Raw genomic sequence first — 27,918 nt, 5'->3', positions numbered from 1 at the left:
GACAATGGACAGTCAGGCAGACAAATGGTACGGCTGATTTATTCATTGGCATCAGCTGTTGTAGCATGTAAGGTTTTCGTTATGGCTGCCTCGGCTGCTTTTTGTAGCACTATCGTTGGCACAGACTGGCGGATGCCCAAATCTACACCACCAGCCCCCGTTACTACCTAGGATATACCTCCCTTACTTCCAATACTCGTACACATGCCACGAACCCCCAAAACTAAAGTGGAGGCTGCAGACCAATAACTCAGAGAGCCAGTCCTTACTTTTGTTCTGCCATGCTGTAAAATCCCAGCTTTCTCAGGAATCGATGAAGCTAAGATAAAGCTCCGCAACCTGTAGCCAGTATTCCCTCTCCGTCATTTATCCATTTTTTTGTTGATTTTTTAAATCAGCTTTGTGCCATCGCACCCATTTCTCTGGGTGACCGCATTGTCTTCCTCTTATCAGTATTGCTCATTTTCTGCCCCGTCTACCCGCAGGATAGCATTTATACCTTTCAATATTTAAGCATCAGAAAAATATGTGTGAAACGCGTCGAGCCAGGTGGAAATGTCAAAGAACCTGCCACTCCGCATCTGAGTGATGCCTTCATTATTGACGAGCTGGAGAATAAACACGGCGTGATGGTTATTCATCGTGACCCCTCATTACTGTGAGCGAACAAGTCACCGGGGACCCCACATGTGTATCTGCTATTGATCAGCCCCATCAATACCATCAGAGCCTGTGATCGTCCCCTACGTGCCTCATCGGTGCACCGCACTGTGACAAATGCACAACATCCACATCTGACCACGCGTTTCACACTCTGATGGACATAAATGCAAATAAACTAGAAGAGAAATCAAATCAATATTCGGCAATCACTCTTCGCCTTCTTCAGTTCTTGTAGGTACTCGTCACTTGCACAATATCTGTAATATCGTAGGGTTAAAGTCAGGTATACGAGTACCCAATTGTACCAAATAGATGACCACAATCATCATTTTTACATGTAGTTTGAAACAGTCAGTTACAGAAACAGCTCTGTAGGAGGCTTAAAACTGGGTGAGGAACAGACAAACTCTGCCATAAAGTTGAGGATGTGGAAAACAGTTTCATGTCACATATCATCTGCAACAAGACATAAAGTAGTTATATACTGTGCCAGCAAGGTCTCTCCCAGGGAAAGATTTCACAGCAGACTGTTCAAGAAGAAGTGCTAAGAAATGGGTACCGTTGAAGATCATAGATGTAGTGGTCAAAAAAGGAAACTTAAAGATGAGCAACTGTGGAATACTTGGTTGGAACAGAAGCCGTTTGTGAAGGGCTGGAGAGCTGCACAATAATTATTATTTATAATAATTCATTTCAGCAAGTGGAGTTGTTGATTTGATCAGGATTAATGGTATCCTCAATGCTGAGAAGCCCAGGCCGATACTAATCCACCATGTAATGTAATCAGGAGGTGTCCGGCTCTACATGTGTCGTAGTTTTATCGCCGGCCCTGCAGTTGCGTTGATGCCCTGTCCGGCTCTCCTTCTGACCAGGTATTAGCGCTGGCCCTGCTGTTGGGTTGATGCCCTGTCCGGCTCGCCTTTTGTCCCGGTATTAGCGCCGACCCCGATTTTGGGTTGATGCCCTGTCCAGCTCTCCTTCTGACCAGGTATTAATGCTGGCCCTGCTTTTGGGTTGATGGCCTGTCTAGCTCTTCTTTTCTCCTGGTGTTAGTGCCAACCCTGCTATTGGGTTGATGCCCTGTCCGGCTCTCCTTGTGTCCTGGTATTAGCGCCGGCCCTGCTGTTGGGTTGATGCCCTGTCCGGCTCGCCTTTTGTCCCGGTATTAGCGCCGGCCCTGATGTTGGGTTGATGTCCTGTCCAGCTCTACATGTGTCGCGGTATTAGCGCCGACCCCGATTTTGGGTTGATGCCCTGTCCAGCTCTCCTTCTGACCAGGTATTAGCGATGGCCCTGCTGTTGGGTTGATGGCCTGTCTAGCTCTTCTTTTCTCCTGGTATTAGCGCCGGCCCTGCTGTTGGGTTGATGCCCTGTCCGGCTCTCCTTGTGTCCTGGTATTAGCGCCGGCCCTGCTGTTGGGTTGATGCCCTGTCCGGCTCGCCTTTTGTCCCGGTATTAGCGCCGGCCCTGATGTTGGGTTGATGTCCTGTCCAGCTCTACATGTGTCACGGTATTAGTGCAGCGCCCCCACTGCCGCAGGGCCGAGGGGTACCCGGTACCGGGCCTCTGAGTCTCTGCTCTGGGGTTGTCACGGTGGCTAGGCCCCGGTCCGTGACCCTGCCGAGGGGCGCCCAGTGAATGATAGATGTAGATGATGGTAGTGGTGGTGGTGGTGCGATGCAGTAAATAACGAGGACACCAGGTTGCAGTCTCTTTACCTCTTTACTGAAGATCTCTGGGTCCTCAGTCCGGAATACGGTTCACCAGGCGGCGCAAGTCCGGCCGGTCCAATGGCACCTCCAGAGTTCCCTTTGCAGGTGGAAATCTGTGCCTTCCTGCTAGCGCTATGTGTTGTGGTCCTCCCCTGCTGTGCTTACGGGATAGTACCCCACAACTGTTGTGTCTGTTTCTGATGTTCCCTCACAACTCGTTCGGATGATGTTCTTCTCCTCCGTCCCTCCCTGATGTTCTGGTTAGGACGGCACCCGTATGACGAGTAGGCTCGGAGCTCTTCCGGGACCCTAGAGTCGCCCCTCTCCTAGTGCACCCCCCATGTCTTCATAGGTGATATATGTGAGACAGCCCGCCTGAGACTGACTGTCCTGCCGTTGGTTTGAAGTATTGCTTGGAGCTAGATATATAAATACTTCCTCGGCGTTCCGGCCGCCGGTTGTGCGCCTCAGTAGGATGTTGCCTTGGTCTTACAGCATGACTCCTACTGGTATTTCTCCTCTTGCTTTGATCTCGTTTCTCACTCAGCACAATATATCTCGCATCTAATCCTTTCTTAGGGCACCGCCGCTATGCTGAGCAGGCACGGTCCCGTGACGTTCTTTCTTGTAGCCAGGCCTCTGTCAGGGTCCCAAACCTGACAGGGACCCTACCGAATCTTCCCCCACAACACCCTCTGCCACAAGGTGTTGCCTGGTCCAACCCAGTCAGCTTTCTCCACTAACTTCCTGCCTGACCCCCAGTTTTCCCACAGTGGTGAGGAGTGGCCTAATAAATAGCACCCTTAGCTCCCCCTGGAGGCCCGACTGTGAGATGTATTGGTGTCTGTGATACCTGATCAGATGAACTCCTTCAGTGCCATCAGACGTACCATAGCCCCCCTTAGCGGCGGAGCCACAGTACTGCAACAACCAGGACTCTGGGGCGCTGCATTAGCGCCGACCCCGATTTTGGGTTGATGCCCTGTCCAGCTCTCCTTCTGACCAGGTATTAACGATGGCCCTGCTGTTGGGTTGATGGCCTGTCTAGCTCTTCTTTTCTCCTGGTATTAGCGCCGGCCCTGCTGTTGGGTTGATGCCCTGTCCGGCTCTCCTTGTGTCCCGGTATTAGCGCCGGCCCTGCTGTTGGGTTGATGCTCTGTCCGGTTCTCCTTGTGTCCCGGTATTAGCGCCGGCCCTGCTGTTGGGTTGATGCTCTGTCCGGTTCTCCTTGTGTCCTGGTAATAGTGCCGGCCCTGTTGTTGGGTTGATGCCCTGTCCGGCTCTCCTTGTGTCCTGGTATTACCACTGCCCCTGCTGTTGGGTTGATGACCTGTACGGCTCTCCTTGTGACCCAGTATTAGCGCTGGCCCTGCTGTTGGGTTGATGCCCTGTCCGGCTCTCCTTGTGTCCTGGTAATAGTGCCGGCCCTGTTGTTGGGTTGATGCCCTGTCCGGCTCTCCTTGTGTCCTGGTAATAGTGCCGGCCCTGTTGTTGGGTTGATGCCCTGTCCGGCTCTCCTTGTGTCCCGGTATTAGCGCCAGCCCTGTTGTTGGGTTGATGCCCTGTCCGGCTCTCCTTGTGTCCCGGTATTACCACTGCCCCTGCTGTTGGGTTGATGCCCTGTCCGACTCTCCTTGTGACCCAGTATTTGTGCCAGCCCTGCTGTTGGGTCGAATGATTTAAAGCTACTGGACGTCTGGACTCACAAAAAGTCAAGACCTCATTTGGCTATGGGGATGGAAAAATAAAAAGGTTCTTAGAAAGTAAGGTAAAAAGAAAAAGCACAAAAATAAAAAATTGCTGAAGAACAAAGGTTTTATCATCATAGAAGGTGATTCTTTACTGTACTAGTAGTGAGACTATGGATTATTTTCTGTAAGAACAGAGAAATTATTATTTATTTTTTTTTACTGTAGGAGCGGTGAGACAAAGGATTTTTTTTCTATATAAGCAGTGAGACTATGGATTCTTTAAAGTAGGAGCAGTGAGATTATGGATATTTACTGTATGAGCAATGAAACTAAGTAGTCTTTCCTGTGTAAACAAGAAGATCATGGATTTGATTCTTTACTATAATAGGGAAGCAATGGATTTTTTACTGTAAGAGCAGTGATATTGTGGATTCTTTCCTGTATGAACAGTGAGACTATGGATTCTTTACAGTCCATGCAGTTTGATTATGGATTCTTTACTGTGCAAGCAGTGAGAATGTGGATTCTTTACTAAAGGAGCAGTGAGACTTTGGATTCTTTACTGTATGAACAGTAACACTATAGATTCTTTACTGTACAAGCAGTGAGATTATGGATTCTTTACAGTAAAAGCAGTAAGAATGTGGATTCTTCATTGTAAGAGGAGTGAGACTATGGATATTTCACTGTAAGAGCAGTGAGACTGTAGAACTTATCATGTTGTGTTGCAAAATTTATTCATCAAGTTCAAGAAGACCCTGGACACCGCGCTACAAAGAACGTCTAGAGATGGGTCAATGATCCCGAAGTAGAGGCCATTTTTCTGTTTGGGAAGGTGTTTTCCACCTAATATGGAGCTTGAACATCAGCCTCTTGTAGATGTAGACAGACAAGAATCCTAGGACCAATGTTCGGAGGGAATTGACCTGTGCCTTTGATTCTCATTACTATGATATGGGAACTTGTAGTAGGACCTTGTGCACACACTGCAGGGACAGATACACTACTGGTAATTATTACTGGGTGCATTTATTGTTGGAGCAGAATTAATCACAAAAACTTCAGATTTTTTTTTAGCCGTTTGTGGTGGATACCAAAAGTAGATGGACCCTCTTAAACAACGGTGCCTCGGGTCCTGGATCAGCAAGGGGTCTCTGTGTCAGCAGATCCTTTAGTCCTGGGACAGATTTGTTCACTGTCATATTAGCTGCTCCACAGATCACAGGTAACAAACCATCAAAGTACAATTCTATCTGCAGCGTCGGCTGATGCAAATGTTCTTAGATCCGTGCTACTGCCATGTTACGTCTTCTGACTTTCACATAGGTCCGAGGTCTTTGGTTTCTGATTCTCAGAACTGGACTTATCCTCATCATTCGATGGCGTCACATCTGCAGGCGGAGAATCATCTGGAATCAAAGATAAATGTAAAGATAAACAAATTATATATTATAAAAAATATATAATATAATACTGCCCCTATGTGCAAGAATATAACTACTATAATACTGCCCCTATGTACAAGAATATAACTACTATAATACTGCTCCTATGTACAAGAATATAACTACTATAATACTGCTCCTATGTACAAGAATATAACTACTATAATACTGCCTCCTATGTACAAGTATATAACTACTATAATACTGCTCCCTATGTACAAGAATATAACTACTATAATACTGCCCCTATGTACAAGAATATAACTACTATAATACTGCCCCTATGTACAAGTATATAACTACTATAATACTGCTCCTATGTACAAGAATATAACTACTATAATACTGCCCCTATGTACAAGAATATAACTACTATAATACTGCCCCTATGTACAAGTATATAACTACTATAATACTGCCCCTATGTACAAGAATATAACTACTATAATACTGCTCCCTATGTACAAGAATATAACTACTATAATACTGCTCCTATGTACAAGAATATAACTACTATAATACTGCCCCTATGTACAAGAATATAACTACTATAATACTGCCCCTATGTACAAGAATATAACTGCTATAATACTGCTCCTATGTACAAGAATATAACTACTATAATACTGCCCCTATGTACAAGAATATAACTGCTATAATACTGCCCACTATGTACAAGAATATAACTGCTATAATACTGCCCCTATGTACAAGAATATAACTACTATAATACTGCCCCTATATACAAGAATATAACTACTATAATACTGCTCCTATGTACAAGAATATAACTACTATAATACTGCCCCTATGTACAAGAATATAACTGCTATAATACTGCTCCTATGTACAAGAATATAGCTACTATAATACTGCTCCTATGTACAAGAATATAACTACTATAATACTGCCCCTATGTACAAGAATATAACTACTATAATACTGCTCCTATGTACAAGAATATAACTACTATAATACTGCCTCTATGTACAAGAATATAACTGCTATAATACTGCCCCCTATGTACAAGAATATAACTGCTATAATACTGCTCCTATGTACAAGAATATAACTACTATAATACTGCCCCTATGTACAAGAATATAACTACTATAATACTGCCCCTATGTACAAGAATATATCTACTATAATACTGCCCCTATGTACAAGAATATAACTACTATAATACTGCTCCTATGTACAAGAATATAACTACTATAATACTGCCCCTATGTACAAGAATATAACTGCTATAATACTGCCCCCTATGTACAAGAATATAACTGCTATAATACTGCTCCTATGTACAAGAATATAACTACTATAATACTGCCCCTATGTACAAGAATATAACTACTATAATACTGCCCCTATGTACAAGAATATAGCTACTATAATACTGCCCCTATGTACAAGAATATAACTACTATAATACTGCTCCTATGTACAAGAATATAACTACTATAATACTGCCTCTATGTACAAGAATATAACTACTATAATACTGCTCCTATATACAAGAATATATCTACTATAATACTGCTCCCTATATACAAGAATATAACTACTATAATACTGCCCCTATGTACAAGAGTATAACTACTATAATACTGCCCCTATGTACAAGAATATAACTACTATAATACTGCTCCTATATACAAGAATATAACTACTATAATACTCCTATGTACAAGAATATATCTACTATAATACTGCTCCTATGTACAAGAATATAACTACTATAATACTGCCCCCTATGTGCAAGAATATCTACTATATAATTGTCTAAGTGTCACTTCCATCTGTCCTTCTGTGTGTCTGTCTGTCACGGATATTCATTGGTCGCGGCCTCTGTCTGTGATGGAAATCCAAGTCTTTGATTGGTCGCGGCAAAACGGCCACGACCAATCAGCGACGGGCACAGTCCGGCGGCAAAATGGTCGCTTTTTCCTCCCCATAGTCAGTGCTCGCTCCATACTCCCCTCCAGTCAGCGCTCACACAGGGTTAATGGCAGCGGTAACGGACCACGTTATGCCGCGGTGTAAAGCACTCCGTTACCGCTGCTATTAACCCTGTGGTACCAACTTTTAACTATTGATGCTGCCTATGCAGCATAAATAGTTAAAAGATCTAATGTTAAAAATAATTAAAAAAATAAAAATCGTTATATACTCACCGTCCGTCAGCCCCCAGATCAGGAATAGGCCTTCCCCCCTCCTCGCGACGCTCCGGTGACCGCTCCATGCATTGCGGTCTCGCGAGATGATGACGTAGCGGTCCTGCGAGACCGCTACGTCATCATCTCGCAAGACCACAATTCACTCTTGGGACCGGAGCGTGCGAGGTGCATCAGTAAACGCCTCGCTTGGATCCGGGTTCAACGGAAGGTGAGTATATAACTTTTTTATTTTAATTCTTTTTTTTTAACAGGGATATGATGCCCACATTGCTATATACTGTGTGGGCTGTGTTATACACTATGTGGGCTGTGCAATATAATACGTGGCTGTGCTATTTACTACGTGGGGTGTTATATACTACATGGCCGGTGACGAACAATCAGCGACAAGCGCAGTCCTGTGTATTCAATGTATTATTCTAAAATCTTCATAAATAAACTACATACATATTCTAGAATAACCGATGCGTTAGAATCGGGCTACCATCTAGTAACTACTATAATACTGCCCCCTATGTAGAAGAATATAACTACTATAATACTGCTCCTATGTACAAGAATATATCTACTATAATACTGCTCCTATGTACAAGAATATAACTACTATAATATTGCTCCTATGTACAAGAATATAGCTACTATAATACTGCCCCTATGTACAAGAATATAACTACTATAATACTGCCCCTGTGTACAAGAATATAACTACTATAATACTGCCCCCTATGTACAGGAATATAACTACTATAATACTGTCTCCTATATACAGGAATATAACTACTATAATACTGCTCCTATGTACAAGAATATAACTACTATAATACTGCCCCTATGTACAAGAATATAACTACTATAATACTGCTCCTATGTACAAGAATATAACTACTATAATACTGCTCCTATGTACAGGAATATAACTACTATAATACTGCTCCTATGTACAAGAATATAACTACTATAATACTGCTCCTATGTACAAGAATATAACTACTATAATACTGCCTCTATGTAGAAGAATATAACTACTATAATACTGCTCCTATGTACAAGAATATATCTACTATAATACTGCCCCTATGTACAAGAATATAACTACTATAATACTGCCCCCTATGTACAGGAATATAACTACTATAATACTGCTCCTATGTACAGGAATATAACTACTATAATACTGCTCCTATGTACAAGAATATAACTACTATAATACTGCCTCTATGTAGAAGAATATAACTACTATAATACTGCTCCTATGTACAAGAATATATCTACTATAATACTGCCCCTATGTACAAGAATATAACTACTATAATACTGCCCCTATGTACAAGAATATAACTACTACTAGCTGTTTCCAGCCAGCTAACACTCGGCACGCTCATTGCTATCTAATAACGCTGTTAGTGATTAAACTAAAGTAAATAATGACAACATTCAATAGCGCTTACGCAGGTGGTAAATTACCTTAAAATAAAGTTAATGACAATAATAATAATTAAAAATCAGAATAATACTAATACATTTTATTCACAGTGTAAAATCAAAAGCAAACTGGATTCGTGTGGTAATGTGTGGGGACGGAGCCTCTTGTGGTAATGTGGGGGGACGGAGCCTCTTGTGGTAATGTGGGGGGACGGAGCCTCATGTGGTAATGTGTGGGGACGAAGCCTCATGTGGTAATGTGTGGGGACGGAGCCTCATGTGGTAATGTGTGGGGACAGAGCCTCGTGTGGTAATGTGGGGGGACGGAGCCTCATGTGGTAATGTGGAGGGACGGAGCCTCTTGTGGTAATGTGGGGGGACGGAGCCTCATGTGGTAATGTGTGGGGACGAAGCCTCATGTGGTAATGTGTGGGGACGGAGCCTCATGTGGTAATGTGTGGGGACAGAGCCTTGTGTGGTAATGTGTGGGGACGGAGCCTCGTGTGGTAATGTGTGGGGACAGAGCCTTGTGTGGTAATGTGGGGGGACGGAGCCTCATGTGGTAATGTGTGGGAACAAAGCCTCGTGTGGTAATGTGGGGGGACGGAGCCTCATGTGGTAATGTGTGGGGACAGAGCCTCGTGTGGTAATGTGGAGGGACGGAGCCTTGTGTGGTAATGTGGGGGGACGGAGCCTCATGTGGTAATGTGTGGGGACGAAGCCTCATGTGGTAATGTGTGGGGACGGAGCCTCATGTGGTAATGTGTGGGGACAGAGCCTCGTGTGGTAATGTGGGGGGACGGAGCCTCATGTGGTAATGTGGAGGGACGGAGCCTCTTGTGGTAATGTGGGGGGACGGAGCCTCATGTGGTAATGTGTGGGGACGAAGCCTCATGTGGTAATGTGTGGGAACGGAGCCTCATGTGGTAATGTGTGGGGACAGAGCCTTGTGTGGTAATGTGTGGGGACGGAGCCTCGTGTGGTAATGTGTGGGGACAGAGCCTTGTGTGGTAATGTGGGGGGACGGAGCCTCATGTGGTAATGTGTGGGAACAAAGCCTCGTGTGGTAATGTGGGGGGACGGAGCCTCATGTGGTAATGTGTGGGGACGGAGCCTCGTGTGGTAATGTGTGGGGACGGAGCCTTGTGTGGTAATGTGGGGGGACGGAGCCTCATGTGGTAATGTGGAGGGACGGAGCCTCGTGTGGTAATGTTTGGGGACGGAGCCTCGTGTGGTAATGTGTGGGGACGGAGCCTCGTGTGGTAATGTGGGGGGGCGGGATTATGTGTGGTAATGTGGTGGGGGGGAGAGTAATCACGATGCCTCTTATATATATAGATAATACTGCTCCTATGTAAGCATCAGAACTTACTTTTCTCTGAGATCGCTGTATTAGTTTCTGTCGTCTGGACACGATCCGTCTTTGGAGGAATATCTACTATTCGACGACGTCTTTGTAAAACTGACTCCAGCTCGCTTTCCTTGGCTTTTCGGCTCGTTCGCCGGCGGCTTGGTTTTCGTGTTGGTTTCCTCGCAGTGTCCTGAAGGAGAAACGAAGGTCATTACTTTCTTAAAGAATTTAGTGATTTTTTTCTATTCCTTAATACTTCAGTTACATAAGAGCTGTTTGCAGATTTCTGCTGTTTACTATTCACACTGTTAAAGGGGCAATATCCCAATAATGAGAGTTTGTACCTTTCATCTGGACCTCTGGGACCCCCAATTTTGGGATTCATAAGTGCTCAGTCGGAATGGAGCAGGGGCCTCATTTGCTCGTCACCCCTTTGTTCATGAAGCAGATAGCCCTAGGATTATCATGCAGCCCCTTAGACATTGGATGGGGGGAAGTGAACACATCCCCACTGCTACACAAAGGGGGCATTTTAGACTCCACTATTGCAGTTGACGGACATTGGCTACATTGGATATTGTCGGTCTGTCCCGATACTGCAGATCTGTGGATCACTTCCAGTTCACACTCACCATCAATATTCCTTGGAGCTGACAGATGACGCTCTTACGCTTGCTGGTCACCGCAGCCTGATCCTGATGGAGCAAAAAAATAAACAAAATTAAAAAAATGTACCTATCAGTAAGAAAAAATAAAAAATAAATGACTTTCATACAAGTCAGAAGTGTTAGTAAGACCCCCCCACCAATATCTCTGATCAAAGCCTGATGTGTCCCAATCCAGAAAGTAATTCTAAAGAAATGTTGTCCCTTTCCAAAATTTTGGTAAAATTTTTAGTTTGTCTCTCTGGTGGTTCTATAATTGATACACATTAGTTTTGATAAGACCCCCACCAATACAGTATGTCTAATCAAAACTCCGGACCTGTGTCTATGACGTTTCCCAATCCTGAAAGTAATTCTAAAGAAATGTTGATTGTCAATTTCCAAAATTTTGGTAATTTTTTTTTTTTAATTTGTCTCTCTGGTGGTTCTATAATTGATACACATTAGTTTTGATAAGACCCCCACCAATACAGTATGTCTAATCAAAACTCCGGACCTGTGTCTATGACATTTCCCAATCCTGAAAGTAATTCTAAAGAAATGTTGATTGTCCCTTTCCAAAATTTTGGTAATTTTTTTTTTTTAATTTGTCTCTCTGGTGGTTCTATAATTGATACATTTTAGTTTTGATAAGACCCCCGCCAATATATGTAATCAAAACTCAGGACCGGTGTCTATGACGTTTCCCAATCAGTAAAGTAATTCTAAAGAAATGTTGTCCCTTTCCAAAATTTTGGTAAAATGTTCTTTTTAGTTTGCCTTTCTGATGGTTCTGTAATTGATACATTTTAGTTATGATAAGACCCCCACCAAGATGTCTAATTAAAACTCCAGACCTGTGTATATGTTGTGCCTAAATCCAGAAAGTAATTCTAAAGAAATGTTGATTGTCTTTTTCCAAAATTTTGGTAATTTTTGTTTTTAGTCTGCCTTTCTGTAGGTTCTGCAATTGACACATTTTTTTATACTTATGAATGAGTGACAAGAATCCAGAATATTTCTTTGCACAGAACCAATAATGGTCCATTATCTCTGGAGTAAAGGAGTATTACCATGCAGAAGAAAGATTACTAAGGCAGGCAGACAGAGGACATCCAGCCACCGGCCACCGGCACCACCACTGATGGTTCTGGATAAAATAACCCCATAGGCAGTGCATCGCTGGAGACCAGTCTGTCCTGCAGGACTGGTCTTACTGGAAGGACGGGCACCATGTTTACCAAAGCAGAGGACTGCTCCAAAAAAGTTCTGCATTCAGTGATTGAGGACCAGGTTCATTAATGCTTTTGTGTCCTTTTTTCCTAGTTTTGGTGTTTTTAGTCTGTTTTTCATTTGTGAAAAATTCTTCTTCTAATTTGCTCTTTTTTTAAGTTATTTTTTCCATTCACCAATGCGATTGTGGTTTTTGTTGCCTCAATGTTTCTGGCCAATTAGTTAATTGTGACTTTTTAAAAATGTGGCAAAATTTTTTATGCAAGTCCTCCTGAACTGATTTTATGGACGCCTGAAAGTTTTTGAGCTATTTTTGTGATACTTTAGCAAAATAGGCCACATTTTGCCATAAGCAAGGTTGAAATAAAGTAAAATTGCATTTTTTTTACTTAACTAAAAATGTATGGCCCACATGCGCTATGGTGAAGAATTTGGCAAAAAATACAAAAATAAACGAATATCACAAAGCAAAAAAAAGGTGACATAAAAGTCGCGTAAATGATAAATGGGGCCCCAGTGCCTCTACTAGTTCTCCACCTCTGGACTTTTTGCCTATGGGGGCTCGAAGCTCTGGGTGGGTGACACTGATTAGTTAGGATTATGAGATTGTGGAGAGGAGGTAATGATGATGAAGATGAACCTTTCTGTTATTCCGCGCCGGCCTCAATACCACTCCAGTCTTGATTCTTTCCATCATTTCTCTCACTGCGTCCGCTCTGACATCAGGGTCACCTGCCGATACAACAACTTCGTATGAGCGGGACAGAGAATAGTGACGCTACCAGTACACAGAATAGAGAAGCCAGGCAAGAGCCACAGACCCGCTAACATCACAAACATGTCCGCTATATGGAGAAGGTCATGCACCTGAGTCACTGCATTCCGAATTCTCAGTCCCATTACACCCGGTCTGAGAATCCAATGTCTCCCAATATATTACATCCAGCCTCATAGCCCCCCACATGCCGTCAGCACAAACACTACACTCCCGACCGAAGCTTCATGGCTGGGCAGTGCCTGCAGCCGTACATCACCAAGCACAATGCCGAGCGTCGGAGGGAGTGGTGTAAAGCCGCCACCACTGGACTCTGGAGGAGACGTGTTCTGTGCAGTGACGGATCACATTTCTCTATCTGGTGTCTGATGGAGGAGTCTGGGTTTGGTGATTCCAGGAGAAAGTTACCCCCTGACTCCATTGGGTCCGCTGTATAGATGATGGAGGAGGATAATGCTATGGAGGAAATCTTAATACTTCAACATACGACATCGTGGACAACTGTAGTTTCAGTTTTGCGGGAACAGTTTGGAGAAGGCACTTATGTGTTCCCCATGACTGTGCCCAGAGCACAAGCTCTATACTGGTCACATATTGACCACCGCAGGACATCTTCTAAAGCCATCATTGCTTACCAGTCACTGGTGACCCCTCTGACTTGCGCTGCCCTCGCCTCTGTTTTATAATTGCCAGGGGGCTGTATGAAAAACAAACATTCTTTACCAATATGTCACTATTAGGCTTAGTTCACAGTTATCAAAAACATACAAAAAAAAAGATGAGGCAAAATCAACATTGAGGAAACAATGGAGCCATTCAGTACAATGGGACAGATGGAGTCACTTTGGACATGAAATTATAACTTCTTTTATACGGAAGGTCTCCATCAAGAGGTCCTCATGAATCCCTTTAATAGGTGACTTAGACCTGGACATAGTGCTCAGGAATAGTGATGAGAAAATAGCATTGTTGCTCGGGTTTTCCCGCGCACACTCGGGTGGTCTCCGAGTATTTGTTAGTGCTCGGAGATTTAGCTTTCACTGCCTCAGCTGCATGATTTACGGCTGCTGAACAGCCTGAATACATGTGGGATTCCATAACAAACAGGCATTCCTCACATGTATTCAGCCTGTCTAGTAGCTGTAAATCATGCAGCAGAGGCAATGAAAACTAAATCTCCAAGCACTAACAAATAGGGTTGAGCGACTTTTATTTTTATAGGATCGGGTCGGGTTTCACGAAACCCGACTTTCTCAAAAGTCGGGTCGAGTGAAATCGGCCGATCCTATAAAAAAGTCGGGGTCGGGGTCGGCCGAAACACGAAACCCAATGCAGTGCAATGGGATACTATGGTTCCCAGGGTCTGAAGGAGAGGAAACTCTCCTTCAGGCCCTGGGATCCATATTAATGTGTAAAATAAAGAATCAAAATAAAAAATATTGATATACTCACCCTCGGACGCGCCCTGGTACTAACCGGCAGCCTTCCTTCCTAAGAATGAGCGCATGAATGACCTGCGGTGACGTCGCGGCTTGTGATTGGTCGCGAGCGGTCACATGGACAAGCCGCGACGTCATCTAAGGTCTTTCACGCGCTCATTCTTAGGAAGGAAGGCTGCCGGAAAGAAGCAGGGCGCGTCCGAGGGTGAGTATATTCATATTAGGTATATACTCACCCTCGGACGCGCCCTGCTTCTTTCCGGCAGCCTTCCTTCCTAAGAATGAGCGTGTAAAGGAGCTTAGATGACGTCGCGGCTTGTCCATGTGACCGCTCGCGACTAGTGTTGAGCATTCCGATACCGCAAGTATCGGGTATCGGCCGATATTTGCTGTATCGGAATTCCGAACCGAGATCCGATACTTTTGTGGTATCGGGTATCGGTATCGAAACAACATTAATGTGTAAAAGAAAGAATTAAAATAAAAAATATTGCTATACTCACCTCTCCGACGCAGCCTGGACCTCACCGAGGGAACCGGCAGCGTTGTTTGCTTAAAATGCGCGCTTTTCCTTCCTTCCGTGACGTCACGGCTTGTGATTGGTCGCGTCGCCCATGTGGCCGCGACACAACCAATCACAGCAAGCCGTGACGTAATTTCAGGTCCTTCAGGATTTTAAAATTACGTTCTGGCTTGTGATTGGTCGCGTCGCGGTCACATGGGCGACGCGACCAATCACAAGCCGTGACATCACGGGAGGCTGGACACGCGCGCATTTTAAAATGCGCGCGTCTCCTGCCTCCCGTGACGTCACGGCTTGTGATTGGTCGCGTCGCCCATGTGACCGCGACGTGACCAATCACAAAGCCGGAACGTAATTTTAAAATACTGAATGCCTAGAAGGACCTGAAAATTACGTCACGGCTTGCTGTGATTGGTCGCATCGCGGCCACATGGGCGGCACGCGACCAATCAGAAGCCGTGACGTCACGGAAGGAAGGAAAAGCGCGCATTTTAAGCAAACAACGCTGCCGGTTCCCTCGGTGAGGTGAGTATAGCAATATTTTTTATTTTAATTCTTTATTTTACACATTAATATGGTTCCCAGGGCCTGAAGGAGAGTTTCCTCTCCTTCAGACCCTGGGAACCATCAGGAATACCGTCCGATACTTGAGTCCCATTGACTTGTATTGGTATCGGGTATCGGTATCGGATTAGATCCGATACTTTGCCGGTATCGGCCGATACTTTCCGATACCGATACTTTCAAGTATCGGACGGTATCGCTCAACACTACTCGCGACCAATCACAAGCCGCGACGTCACCGCAGGTCATTCACGCGCTCATTCTTAGGAAGGAAGCCTGCCGGTTAGTACCGGGGCGCGTCCGAGGGTGAGTATATCAATATTTTTTATTTTGATTCTTTATTTAACACTTAAATATGGATTCCGATACCGATTCCCGATATCGCAAACATATCGGAACTCGGTATCGGAATTCCAATACCAGATTCAGAAGATCGCCGACCTCATGGCCGACCCCACACAGGGGTCGGGTCGGGTTTCATGAAACCCGACTTTGCCAAAAGTCGGCGACTTCTGAAAATGGCCGACCCGTTTCGCTCAACCCTACTAACAAATACTCAGCGATCACCCGAGCGTGCGCGGGAAAACCCGAGCAACAAGTACACTCGCTCATCACTACTCAGGAACAATGTAAAACCAGCCTCAATGCAAGTGAAGTATAGAGCAGATATTAAGATTGAGATAAAAATAAGGGGCCACTGAAGATCCCAAAACAGTAGAGGGAATACAGTTGTACTCAAAAGTTTACATGCCCCTGCAAAATTTTTACTTTCTTGGCCTTTTTTCAGAGAATATGAATGATAACACGAAAACCTTTTCTCCACTCATGGTTAGTGGTTGGGTGAAGCCATTTATTGTCAAACTATTGATCAAAAGTTCACATACCCTGGTGATTTTGGACTGATAACATGCACAGAAGTTGACACAAATGGGTGTGAATGGCTACTAAAGGTAACATCCTCACCTGTGACCTGTTTGCTTGTAATCAGTGTGTGCATAAAAGCTGAGTGAGTTTCTGGGATCCAGACAGACTCTTGCGTCTTTCATCCAGCCATTGACGTTTCTGGATTGTGAGTCATGAGGAAAGCAAAAGAATTGTCAATGGATCTACAGGAAAAGGTAGTTGAACTGTATAAAACAGGAAAGGGATACAGAAAGATATCCAAGGAATTGATAATGCCAGTCAGCAGCGTTCACACTGTGATTAAAAAATGGAAAATCAGGGGCTCTGTAAAAACAAAACCATGGTCAGGTAGACCAACAAAAATGTTGTCCACAACTGCCAGAAAAGTTGTTTGGGATGCAAAGAAGAACCCACAAATAACATCAGCTGAAATACAGGACCTTGAAAACTAGCGGTGTGGCTGTTTCAAGATGCACAATAAGGAGGCACTTGAAGAAAAATGGGCTGCATTGTCGAATCGCCAGAAAAAAGCCATTACTGCACAAATGCCACAAAGTATCTCGCCTACAATACACAAAACAGCACAAAGACAAGCCTCAAAACTTCTGGAACAAGGTAATTTGGACTGATGAGACCAAAATTGAACTTTTTGGGCACAACCATAAATGCTACTTTTGGAGAGAGTTTAATGAGGCCTATGATGAAAGGAACACCATTCTTACTGTAAAGCATGGAGGTGGATCACTGATGTTTTGGGATGTGCAAGCTACAAAGGCGCAGGTAACTTGGTCAACATTGAAGGAAAGATGAATGCAGCACGTTATCAGCAAATACTTGAGGCAAATTTGCACTCATCAGCCCGGAAGCTGTGCATGGGATGTTCATTCCAACATGACAACTATCCAAAACACAAGGCCAAGTCAACCTGTCATTGGCTACAGCAGAACAAAATGAAGGTTCTGGAGTGGCCATCTCAGTCTCCTGACCTCAGTATCATTGAGCCACTCTGGGGAGATCTCAAGCACGCAGTTCATGCTAGACAGCCCATGAATTTACAGGAACTGGAGGCTTTTTGCCAAGAAAAGTGGGCAGCTTTACCATCTGAGAAATTAACAAACCTCATCCACAACTACCGCAAAAGACTTCAAGCTGCCATTGATGTTAGAGGGGGCAATACACGGTATTAAGATATGGGGTATGTGAACTCTTAATCAGGGTCATTTGGATGTTTTGGGTTGTCATTATGATTTAAAAAGAGAAAACACAGTAGTTTGACAATAAATGACTTAAACCAACCACTAACCATGAGTGGAGAAAACGTTTTGGTGATATCATTCATATTCTCTGAAAAAAAAAAGCCAAGAAAGCAAAAATTCTGCCGGGTGTTTAAAGTTTTGAGCACAACTGTATATAGAGCAAATGTTGAACTTTTATGAGTTCCCACATCTCTAAAGTCCTCACACAGCACTGCCAATCCAAGGACCCAACATGGTAGAGCCTTACTCTTCTGGAGCCTTGATAAGAGGGAAAGCAGGTGGCGGTGGTGGCGGTGGTGGAGGAGGAGACGCCAGCAGTGAGACAGGTGCTGCCACCACAGATTTATCGTCCAGTGAGATGGCCGATGCCTCCTTTCTCTGTAGTTCTTCTTCCAGGGATTTAACTGTAAGTAAACACATTACTCATTGACAAGGTGAAATCCATGCCAGGACCTGGTCGTTCCATACTTCTGAATGCCATATAGATATGATTTGTTGAGTTTCCTCCAGAAGAAGCTGGAGACACATCACTAGATAAATGACAGATCGGTTTCTGGTAAGTCTAGCTATCTGGAGGACATTAGATAACCACTCTTCTCCATACCTTTTTCTTCAAGGAGTGTGCAATTCTCCTTCGTCGCTTTCAGCTCTTCTTCTATCTGACGTTTTTCTGTGTTTACGACATTCAAGCTTTGCTTGGCTGCGAGAAATTCTTCTTGAGTTGGCCTTTCTGATAATTCCAACTCTAAGCTTGCTACCTGTCAAAAATAAGGAAGGAAACAAAGAGATTTTACTCATAATCCTCCTGAACCAAGACACCTGTGATGGTGTGATATGGTGTGTGGGGTATAATTCTGTCTTAGTTCTTATTTTTACTGATTGTAGGAGTGTTGTTTTGTTGCTCTTTATCATTCTGTGTATCCCCTCTAATGTGACGGCACAGAATTTAATCTTAATTACCCAGATGTCTATTTTCAGTCGGTGAAGAACCATAGACTGTTGTCATATCAGCTTAAAAGTTTACTGTTGATATTTTTGAATGGCTGCTGTTTGCCTCTTATATCAGCTCCTACAGGGTATCGTCTGCTATCTTTGCAAGAAAAAGTCACAAGATCATTGAACAATCAACGTCTGATAATATATTGACCATTGTGTGTTACCCTGTGACTTGTTGACCTGCAGAGCAGAAGACAAACTGTGCATATGGATTAAATACTCAAACAATGTGAGATGAGCCCCTGCCACCTCCCCTGTGACCTGTGGATGAAGACCTGAAATACAAATGTGGGTATAAAGAGGAATTTTCTCTCCATCTGAGGAGAGAAACAACTAAGATCCTGCGTGGGACGCTGAAGCTACGGCAAACACCCCAGAGAAAAACTTGGATTGCCTTGGAAATACTGTTGGAGGAGCCCAAACGGAGACTTATCTGGAACCGCACTGCCATATCGATCTCTAAGTGGAGGATTGTGACTGTTCTCTCCTTGGGCATTTATCCCGTTCCTGGACTGTATATGTCTTTATGGACTATTTTATCGTGTGTGTGGTGGATTGTTTTATGGACCTTCTGGTTTGCATGTACACCGTGTTCCAAATTATTATGCAAATTGGATTTAAGTGTCATAAAGATATGTTTTGTTTTTCAAATAAACTCATGGATGGCATTGTGTCTCAGGGCTCAATGGATCACTGAAATCAATCTTAAACACATGTGATAATTAGTTTTCCAGGTGATTCTAATTAAAGGAAAACTACTTAAAAGTGATGTTCCATATTATTAAGCAGGCCACAGGTTTCAAGTAACATGGGAAAGAAAAATTATCTCTCTGCTGCCGAAAAACATCAAATAGTGCAATGCTTTGGTCAAAGGATGAAACATTAGATATTTCCCGAAAAACTTAAGAGTGATCATCTTACTGTGAAGAGATTTGTGGCTGAATCTGAGCACAGACAGAGTTCATGCAGATAAAGGCATAATTAGGAAGGTTTCTGCCAGGCAAGTTCATCGGATTAAGAGAGCAGCTGCTAAAAAGCCATTACAAAGCAGCAAACAGATATTTGAAGCTGCTGTTGCCTCTGGAGTCCCTCAAACCTCAAGTGTCGAGCAAATCTGGATGGTCCAGATGGATGGAGCATTGGATGGCCACTATGTCCCAACAAGGCTGCGACATCAGCAAGGAGGTGGAGGAGTCATGTTTTGTGCCAGAATCATGGGGAAACAGCTGGTAGGGTCCTTTAACGTTCCCGAAGGTTTGAAAATTACCTCTGCAAAGTATATAGAGTTTCTGACTGACAACTTTCTTCCATGGTATAAAAGCAGAAACGTGCCTTCAGGAGCAAAATCATCTTCATGCTGACAATGCCCCATCTCATGCTGCAAAGAATACCTCTGAGTCATTGGCTGCTATGGGCATAAAAGGAGATAAACTCATGGTGTGGCCACCATCTTCCCCTGACCTCAACCCAATAGAGAACCTTTGGAATATCATCAAGCAAAAGATCAATGGGGGTGGGAGGCTGTTCACATCAAAACAGCAGCTCTGGGAGGCAAAGAAATACAAGCAGAAACTCTCCAAAAACTCACAAGCTCAATGGATGCAAGAATTGTGAAGGTGACATCAAAGAAGGGTCCTATGTTAACATGTAACTTGGCCTGTTAGGAGGCTTTGGAGTTAAATAGCTTTTTTGTTCAGTGAATGTGACCTCCTAATGCTGCAAATTCCACAAATGAGCATTTTCAGTTCTTTATATCAAATGTTTAGAAGTTCTGCTGTGACTAATAACTTGGAACAGTGCATTGTGAGGTTTTATTAATTTTATAGATTATACTGTTATCATTGGGAGGTTTCTCAATAAAATTCGATGTATACTCTAACGGGTGATGACTTTTATTAGACTGACTGTCATTTGCACCGACCATTTAGGAAAATATCAGAAAAATATAATTTGCATAATAATTTGGAACATGGTGTAATAAAGATTTTTGGGACTGTTCACTCTTCTCTCGCTCTGTTGATTGTATGATACCAGAGTAGGACCACGTAACACACCAAACACACGTTTGTTGGTTCTGACCGTTTTGTGGTTGGGCTTCCTCTTATATTGCGGAAGGTTGGTTCAGACTGACTAAAGAGGCATTAATTCATTTACTGGTGGTTGCTAATCAGACCATGTCCTCTCAGATGTCTAACAGACAAGCGCTGAAGACTGTGGTCCCCACCCCAAAGTGCCAATGATTGGTGTAATACAAAGAAGAAATGGTGGTTTTGGGCCCAGACATCTCCCAGGAGTATAAGGAGGCGGCTGCTCGCCGAGGACAGCGGGGACAAGAAGCAATGGAGCCAGAAAGAGGGAGTAATGTGATTTGAAGTGTAAACTAACAATCCGGTAGCCTGTATGGATCACTCGGACGGACTTCAAGCCATTTGATGAGGCTTCCGAAGATGTGGAGGGGTTCTTCAAGGACTTTGAGAAGCAGTGTGCCATGATGAAGATACACTGACCAGATGCGTTTGTTAGTGGGACTCCTAGATGGAAGCATGGCGCAAACTTACCTAGCCATTGACTCACAGTGGAACCAGGATTATAACATTGTAATATTGTAATATAATAATATCACACGAGACTCATGTACAATGGGGAAGAGATCGTTTAGGATGTATGTCCATAAGTTGTCCCAGGCATGTCGGAGATGGCTGGAAGCAGAAAACGCCTTCATTGTGGAAGATGCTATAAAGGCGTTTCTCATAAAAGTGCCACGCAGAAATAGGAATGGGTCCAGGAGTGCAAGTCGCGCATTTTGGATAGCGCTGCAAGCCCTGGCCGATGAGGCCCTTACTATCCAACTGCAAGGGAGGAGGTTTCGGGAATAATAATCCACAGCCTGCTCCTGCTCCACAGCCCCTTTGGAGTTATATCTATCCCTCCACCCAACTGCAGGATGAATACAACCATGCCTCCCAAAGCCAGGCCCCAACAGTTCCGACCACGACATGGGGGAATCGGAGAGAGATGTTATGGGTGTGGGCAGCCTGGACACCTTCAATCCAGCTGTCCCTCAAGGACTTGGAGGGAGCCCCATGCACCCCCACCTTGTCCAGTGAATCTTGTTCACTCCATCCTGCCTGAGGAAGAGTTACAGTGCCATTTTGTGGGAGTCACCAACGACTAAAGGGCCTTCAAGCACCACGACATCCAGACTTAACTGGGGAGCAACCACCACAACCCCCATCAGAGTTGGTAAACTTGGGATAGAGAGGAGTTTAGAAGAGAAACAAGTTGACACTACTTTGGAAGCTTTTAGACTATGAGCAGAAACTGAGCATGTGGGAGATAATGGGGATTGCTTCACCTGAGAAAAGGGATTGTATTATCGCGTAAGAATGTTTGGTGATGAGGGCATCCCTGACACGGCGACCAGGCAACTCATTGTCCCTAGTACAGGGCAAATCTACTCAAACTAGCCCATGACATCCCCTTGGGTGGACATCAAGGGAGGACTGAAAAGAGACTCACCCAAAGTTTTTACTGGCCTGGAATCTCAAGGTCGGTATCCCATTATCGCCGCACCTGCGATGTGTGCCAGCGAATGCGGCATCCAGGAACTCGACATAAGGTGCCCCTGCAACCCATGCCCATAATTGAAGAACCATTCCAACCTGTAGCTGTGAAGATCATGGGACCTCTGGCCCACACCAGCCAGAAACAATGCATCCTGACAGTGGTGGACTTTGCCACTCGGTATCCTGAAGCCGTGACCCTGTCCAGTATTACAGCAGCAAAGGTAGGCGAGGCTCTTGTTACCATCTTTACTTGGGTAGGGTTCCCCAGTGAAATATTATTGTATCAAGGGACTCAGTTCATGCCAGACCTGGTCCAATCCCTCTGGCATAACTGTGGTGATTGAGCCATTCGCCCCACCCTACACCACCTGCTGACCAATTGACTGTGAACGTTTTAATGGAACCCTAAAAAATGTGCTGCAGGATTTTGATGACTTTGACAAGAACTGTGAAGAATACCTGCCACATCTCCTCTTTGCCAATCGGGATGTTCCCCAAGGTTCCAAAGGGTTCTCCCCCTTCGATCTACTGTTTGGTCATAAGGTCCATGGGTCTTTCGCTCTTCTGAAGGAACACTGAAGGGGAGATTTCTCAGACACCGGAATGCACGTCATTCCCTATGTTCTAGAGTTCCCAGACCGTCACGCCCAGCTGGCTACCTTGGCTAAAGAACACCATCAACTGGCCCAGCCCAGTCCAGTCAAAAGACCTGGTATTACCGCAATGCCAGGACTCAGAAATTTATGGATGGACTACAGGTGCTCATGATTATTGCTTCACCTGCCAACAAGCTTCAAGCAACGTGGGAAGACCCTTATCAGGCTGTCAGGAAAATTAATGATGCTAACTACATAATAATAAATAAATTAAAAAGTTTGCGCCTGTATACACCCTCGGTGAGAAAAAAAAGGATAAATAAATAAAACTAGATAGATAAATAAAAACTTGTGCACAATCTCTTTGAATAGGATATACGTGCAAATACAGCCTCTGAATTAAGGTCCGCTTTGTGCAAAGCAAGTTTTTCCGGGTTAAAATTATTGGTGCATATGAAAAATTGTGACAAGATTGTATTCCTTGACTATGGGGCTCGGTGAGTCCGTGCTACACCAGGAAGGAGGCTTAGGGAGCGTGTGTCACCGGCCGGGACCACGCTCCTGAAGATTTATTATTGCTGTTTAAGCTGCTACAGGAATGCGGATTTTATCTAGTAACCATGGTAAGCTGTGAAGGAAGATAAGGAGAAGATTGCAGTGTTTTCACTTAGGATTTCAACATTACCTTACAGATAAGGTAAAATTAACTATTTATATTGGCTACTGGGAGTAGTCACAATTTTTCATATGCACCAATAATTTTAACCCGGAAAAACTTGCTTTGCACAAAGCGGACCTTAATTCAGAGGCTGTATTTGCACGTATATCCTATTCAAAGAGATTGTGCACAAGTTTTTATTTATCTATCTAGTTTTATTTATTTATCCTTTTTTTTCTCACTGAGGGTGTATACAGGCGCAAACTTTTTAATTTATTTATTGTTGTAACCTCTGACAATTTTGTGGAGTTGCCCTGTTTGCAGCCGTATACTAAGAATACCTCTCCTGGCACGTGCGCCTACCCATACGTATATATATAACTACATAATAACCCTGGACCCTAGTAGTCGATGACAAGACAGTCCACATCAGTATGCTGAAAGAATATCACACCTGATGTCTACCTGTTCTAGCCATCTGCCACTCCCTTAGTGTTAAGGCCCCGTCTCACTTAGCGATTTACCAACGATCACGACCAGCGATACGACCTGGCCGTGATCGTTGGTAAGTCGCTGTGTGGTCGCTGGGGAGCTGTCACACAGACCGCTCTCCCCAGCGACCAACGATCAGGGGAACGAGTTCGGCATCGTTGAAACTGTCTTCAACGATGCCGAAGTCCCCCTGCAGCACCCGGGTAACCAGGGTAAACATCGGGTTACTAAGCGCAGGGCCGCGCTTAGTAACCCGATGTTTACCCTGGTTACCAAAAAAAACAAACAGTACATACTCGCCTTTCGGTGTCCAGGTCCCTTGCCGTCTGCTTCCTGCTCTGACTGACTGAGCCGCCGTACACTGAGAGCAGAGCGCAGCGGTGACGTCACTGCTGTGCTCTCACTTCTCACTGTACGGCCGGCAGTCAGTGAGAGCAGGAAGCAGACGGCAAGGGACCTGACGGACATCAGAAGGCGAGTATGTATTGTTTTTTTTTTTTTACATTTACGCTGGTAACCAGGGTAAACATCGGGTTACTAAGCGCGGCCCTGCGCTTAGTAACCCGATGTTTACCCTGGTTACCAGTGAAGACATCGCTGGATCGGTGTCACACACACCGATTCAGCAATGTCAGCGGGGCCTCAACGACCAAAAAAAGGTCCAGGCCATTCCGACACGACCAGCGATCTCACAGCAGGGGCCTGATCGCTGGTACGTGTCACACATAGCGAGATCGCTATGGAGGTCGCTGTTGCGTCACAAAACTTGTGACTCAGCAGCGATCTCGCTATGTGAGACGGGGCCTTTAGTCCTAAGACAAATATCTCCCCGACCTTCTCCAAGTTGCCCATGCCGGATGATCCCTGGAACAAGTGCCCCTTGGCTCCCATTTATCAGATATACAAAAGGAAGATATTTTCTCTGTACTAAGACTGAGGGCTTCTGCTTTCTCCTCAAAGCCAGGGCGGACTACTCTCATCAGCCACTATGTGGAAACCTCAGGAAAACAACCCATCCAGGAGGCTGCCCACCGGGTTCCAGAAGCTATTCAAGGCATGATAAAGAATGAACTGGAGGAAATGAAACAACTGGGGGTTATTCAGCCATCTCACAGCTCGTGGTCCCTAAGAATGGTACAACGCGGTTCTGCATCAATTACCAGAGTTTAAACAATGCCACCAAGAGTAACGCTTACTCCAGGCCCAGGATTGATGATCTATCAGATTGATTAGCCAGTTCCCAATTTGTAACCACGTTAGACTTGAGCAAGGGGTACTGGCAGATACCCCTAATGGAGGATGCTTGGGAGCGCTCGGCCTTCATTATTCCATTTGGGCTTTTTGAGTTCCTGGTAATGCCCTTCGGAATGAAAAATGCCCCCGTTACTTTCCAGAGACTGGTAGATCGACTGTTAGAGCAATGATAGGACTTTGCCTCGGCTTACTTGGATGATATTGTCATTTTCAGTACAACCTGGGAGGATCACCTTAAACACTTGGTCATAGTGCTAGATGTATCATACTGCAGGGCTGACCATTCACCCTAATAAATGCCAGTTTGGGAACGATGGTGCAGTACCTCGGGCATAAGGTAAGGGGTGGGACCTTGAAGCCTGAGCCTGCCATGGTGGAAGCCATTAGCAACTGGCATAGATCCCAGAATAAGAACCAGGTACTCACTTTTTTTGGAACTGCTGGCTACTAGAAAAATTTGTTTCTAATTTCAGCACCTTGGCCAAGCCCCTAATCAACGTGACCCGCAACAGCATGCCTAAGAATGTGACGTGTTCGACTGCATGCGAGGATGCTTTTTTAGCATTAAAGACGATCCTCATCACCGCTCCTGTCTTGGCCTCAAATGACTATAAGCGGAGGTTCCTCATGCAGACAGATGCATCCACCTTTGGAATTGGGACAGTTCTTAGCAAGGTGTATGCCGCTGGGGAGGAACATCCTGTTGCTTTTGCCAGTCAGAAACTACTGGATCGGGAAGTTGCCTATGCCACCATTGAAAAGGAATGCCTTGCCATTGTCTGGGCACTAAAGCAATTGCAGCCATACTTGTATGACAGAGACTTTACAATTGTGATAGACCACAACACCCTCACATGGCTGAAGTGCGTATCAGGGGACAATGGACGATTGCTGCGATGGAGCTTTCCCTTACAACCCTACAGCTTCTCCATCCAATACAAACGAGAAGGCCAACAGCAGAATGCTGATGGACTGTTCCAACAAGAAGAAATATAGACTCCCTTAGGCCGACCTACCCTACTGCTCTATCAACAGTTGAGCAATGCGGACTAAAGTGAGGTGGTCAGAGGTCTGTGTAGACCTCATGGCGTGTTCACTGATAAAGGAGTGAGAATCCTCCTTCTGAGGAGAGAGACAAGTAAGAAAGATCCTGTGTGGGATGCTGAGTCTACGGTAAACACCCCAGAGAGACTTGGAGAAACCTGGATTACCCTGGAAATACTGCTGGAGGAGCCCATACGGAGAAGTATCTGGAGCCGCACTGATTTCTAAGCATAGGATTGTGACTCCTATCTCCAAGGGCATTTATCCCCTTCCTGGACTTTATCTCTGTTTCTGGACTATTTTGTCCTCTGTGTGATGGATTGTTTTATGAACCTTTTGGTTTGCATGTAATAACCCAGTGACACACTAAACACTTGTTTGTTGGATCTGACCATTTTGTGGATGGGCTTCCTCTTATATTGTAGAAAGTTGCTAAAGTCATTCATATTGGGACATGTTTCAGTCCTCTGAGATCAAGGTCAACAGCTGTGGAGGACATGACAGAGCAGAATGTCCAGCAGTCAGTATGTGTATATGCTATTAAGATCAACGGTCACCTTCATCAGCAATTCTTGCTTGGTGACCTCCAGAGTTACGGTCAGCGAGCGGACGTCATCCAGTGCTTTAATCAGCATCTCATTGGGTTGCACACTCTGCATTAGGATCACGCTCTGCCGGGAAATTGCTTTCTTTTCTTTTAGAACCTGAGAAAGAAAGTAGCTATGAAGCATAAAAGTCCACAAAAAATAAAGTCCCACATGTCTGGTTTCATCACTCTAAAGTGTCTACTAGTGAGGCAATATATTTGTATGGTTAATTGTTAGATATATTCCTATGCATAGAGGGCAGTGTTATAGTAGTTATATTCTTGTACATAGGGGCAGTATTATAGTAGTTATATTCTTGTACATAGGTGCAGTATTATAGTAGTTATATTCTTGTACATAGGAGCAGTATTATAGTAGTTATATTCTTGTACATAGGTGCAGTATTATAGTAGTTATATTCTTGTACATAGGAGCAGTATTATAGTAGTTATATTCTTGTACATAGGGGCAGTATTATAGTAGTTATATTCTTGTACATAGGGGCAGTATTATAGTAGTTATATTCTTGTTCATAGGTGCAGTATTATAGTAGTTATATTCTTGTACATAGGAGCAGTATTATAGTAGTTATATTCTTGTACATAGGTGCAGTATTATAGTAGTTATATTCTTGTACATAGGAGCAGTATTATAGTAGTTATATTCTTGTTCATAGGAGCAGTATTATAGTAGTTATATTCTTGTACATAGGAGCAGTATTATAGTAGTTATATTCTTGTACATAGGGGACAGTATTATAGTAGTTATATTCTTGTACATAGGGGCAGTATTATAGTAGTTATATTCTTGTACATAGGGGCAGTATTATAGTAGTTATATTCTTGTACATAGGGGCAGTATTATAGTAGTTATATTCTTGTACATAGGAGCAGTGTTATAGTAGTTATATTCTTGTACATAGGG

General features: G+C 44.1%; 1 protein-coding gene across 1 annotated transcript in view; it reads right to left on the bottom strand.

The window, feature by feature from the left end:
* Positions 1–5,078: 5,078 nt before the first annotated feature.
* Positions 5,079–27,918, bottom strand: part of LOC143793154 (shootin-1-like) — an 81,347-nt gene continuing 58,507 nt past the window's right edge. The window contains exons 9-16 of the mRNA XM_077279849.1: positions 26,965–27,111; positions 18,406–18,559; positions 18,049–18,205; positions 13,752–13,813; positions 12,982–13,073; positions 11,097–11,159; positions 10,486–10,654; positions 5,079–5,475 (exon numbers count right to left, since the gene is read on the bottom strand). Coding sequence (XP_077135964.1) covers positions 5,369–5,475; positions 10,486–10,654; positions 11,097–11,159; positions 12,982–13,073; positions 13,752–13,813; positions 18,049–18,205; positions 18,406–18,559; positions 26,965–27,111 — 951 coding nt within the window. The 3' untranslated portion in view covers positions 5,079–5,368. The remainder of the gene's footprint in view (positions 5,476–10,485; positions 10,655–11,096; positions 11,160–12,981; positions 13,074–13,751; positions 13,814–18,048; positions 18,206–18,405; positions 18,560–26,964; positions 27,112–27,918) is intronic.

Source organism: Ranitomeya variabilis, chromosome 1 (genome assembly GCF_051348905.1).
Source record: "Ranitomeya variabilis isolate aRanVar5 chromosome 1, aRanVar5.hap1, whole genome shotgun sequence".
NCBI lineage: Eukaryota > Metazoa > Chordata > Amphibia > Anura > Dendrobatidae > Ranitomeya > Ranitomeya variabilis.
The sequence above is the reverse complement of the archived record's forward strand: the minus strand, read 5'-3'. Positions and strand labels throughout refer to the sequence as shown.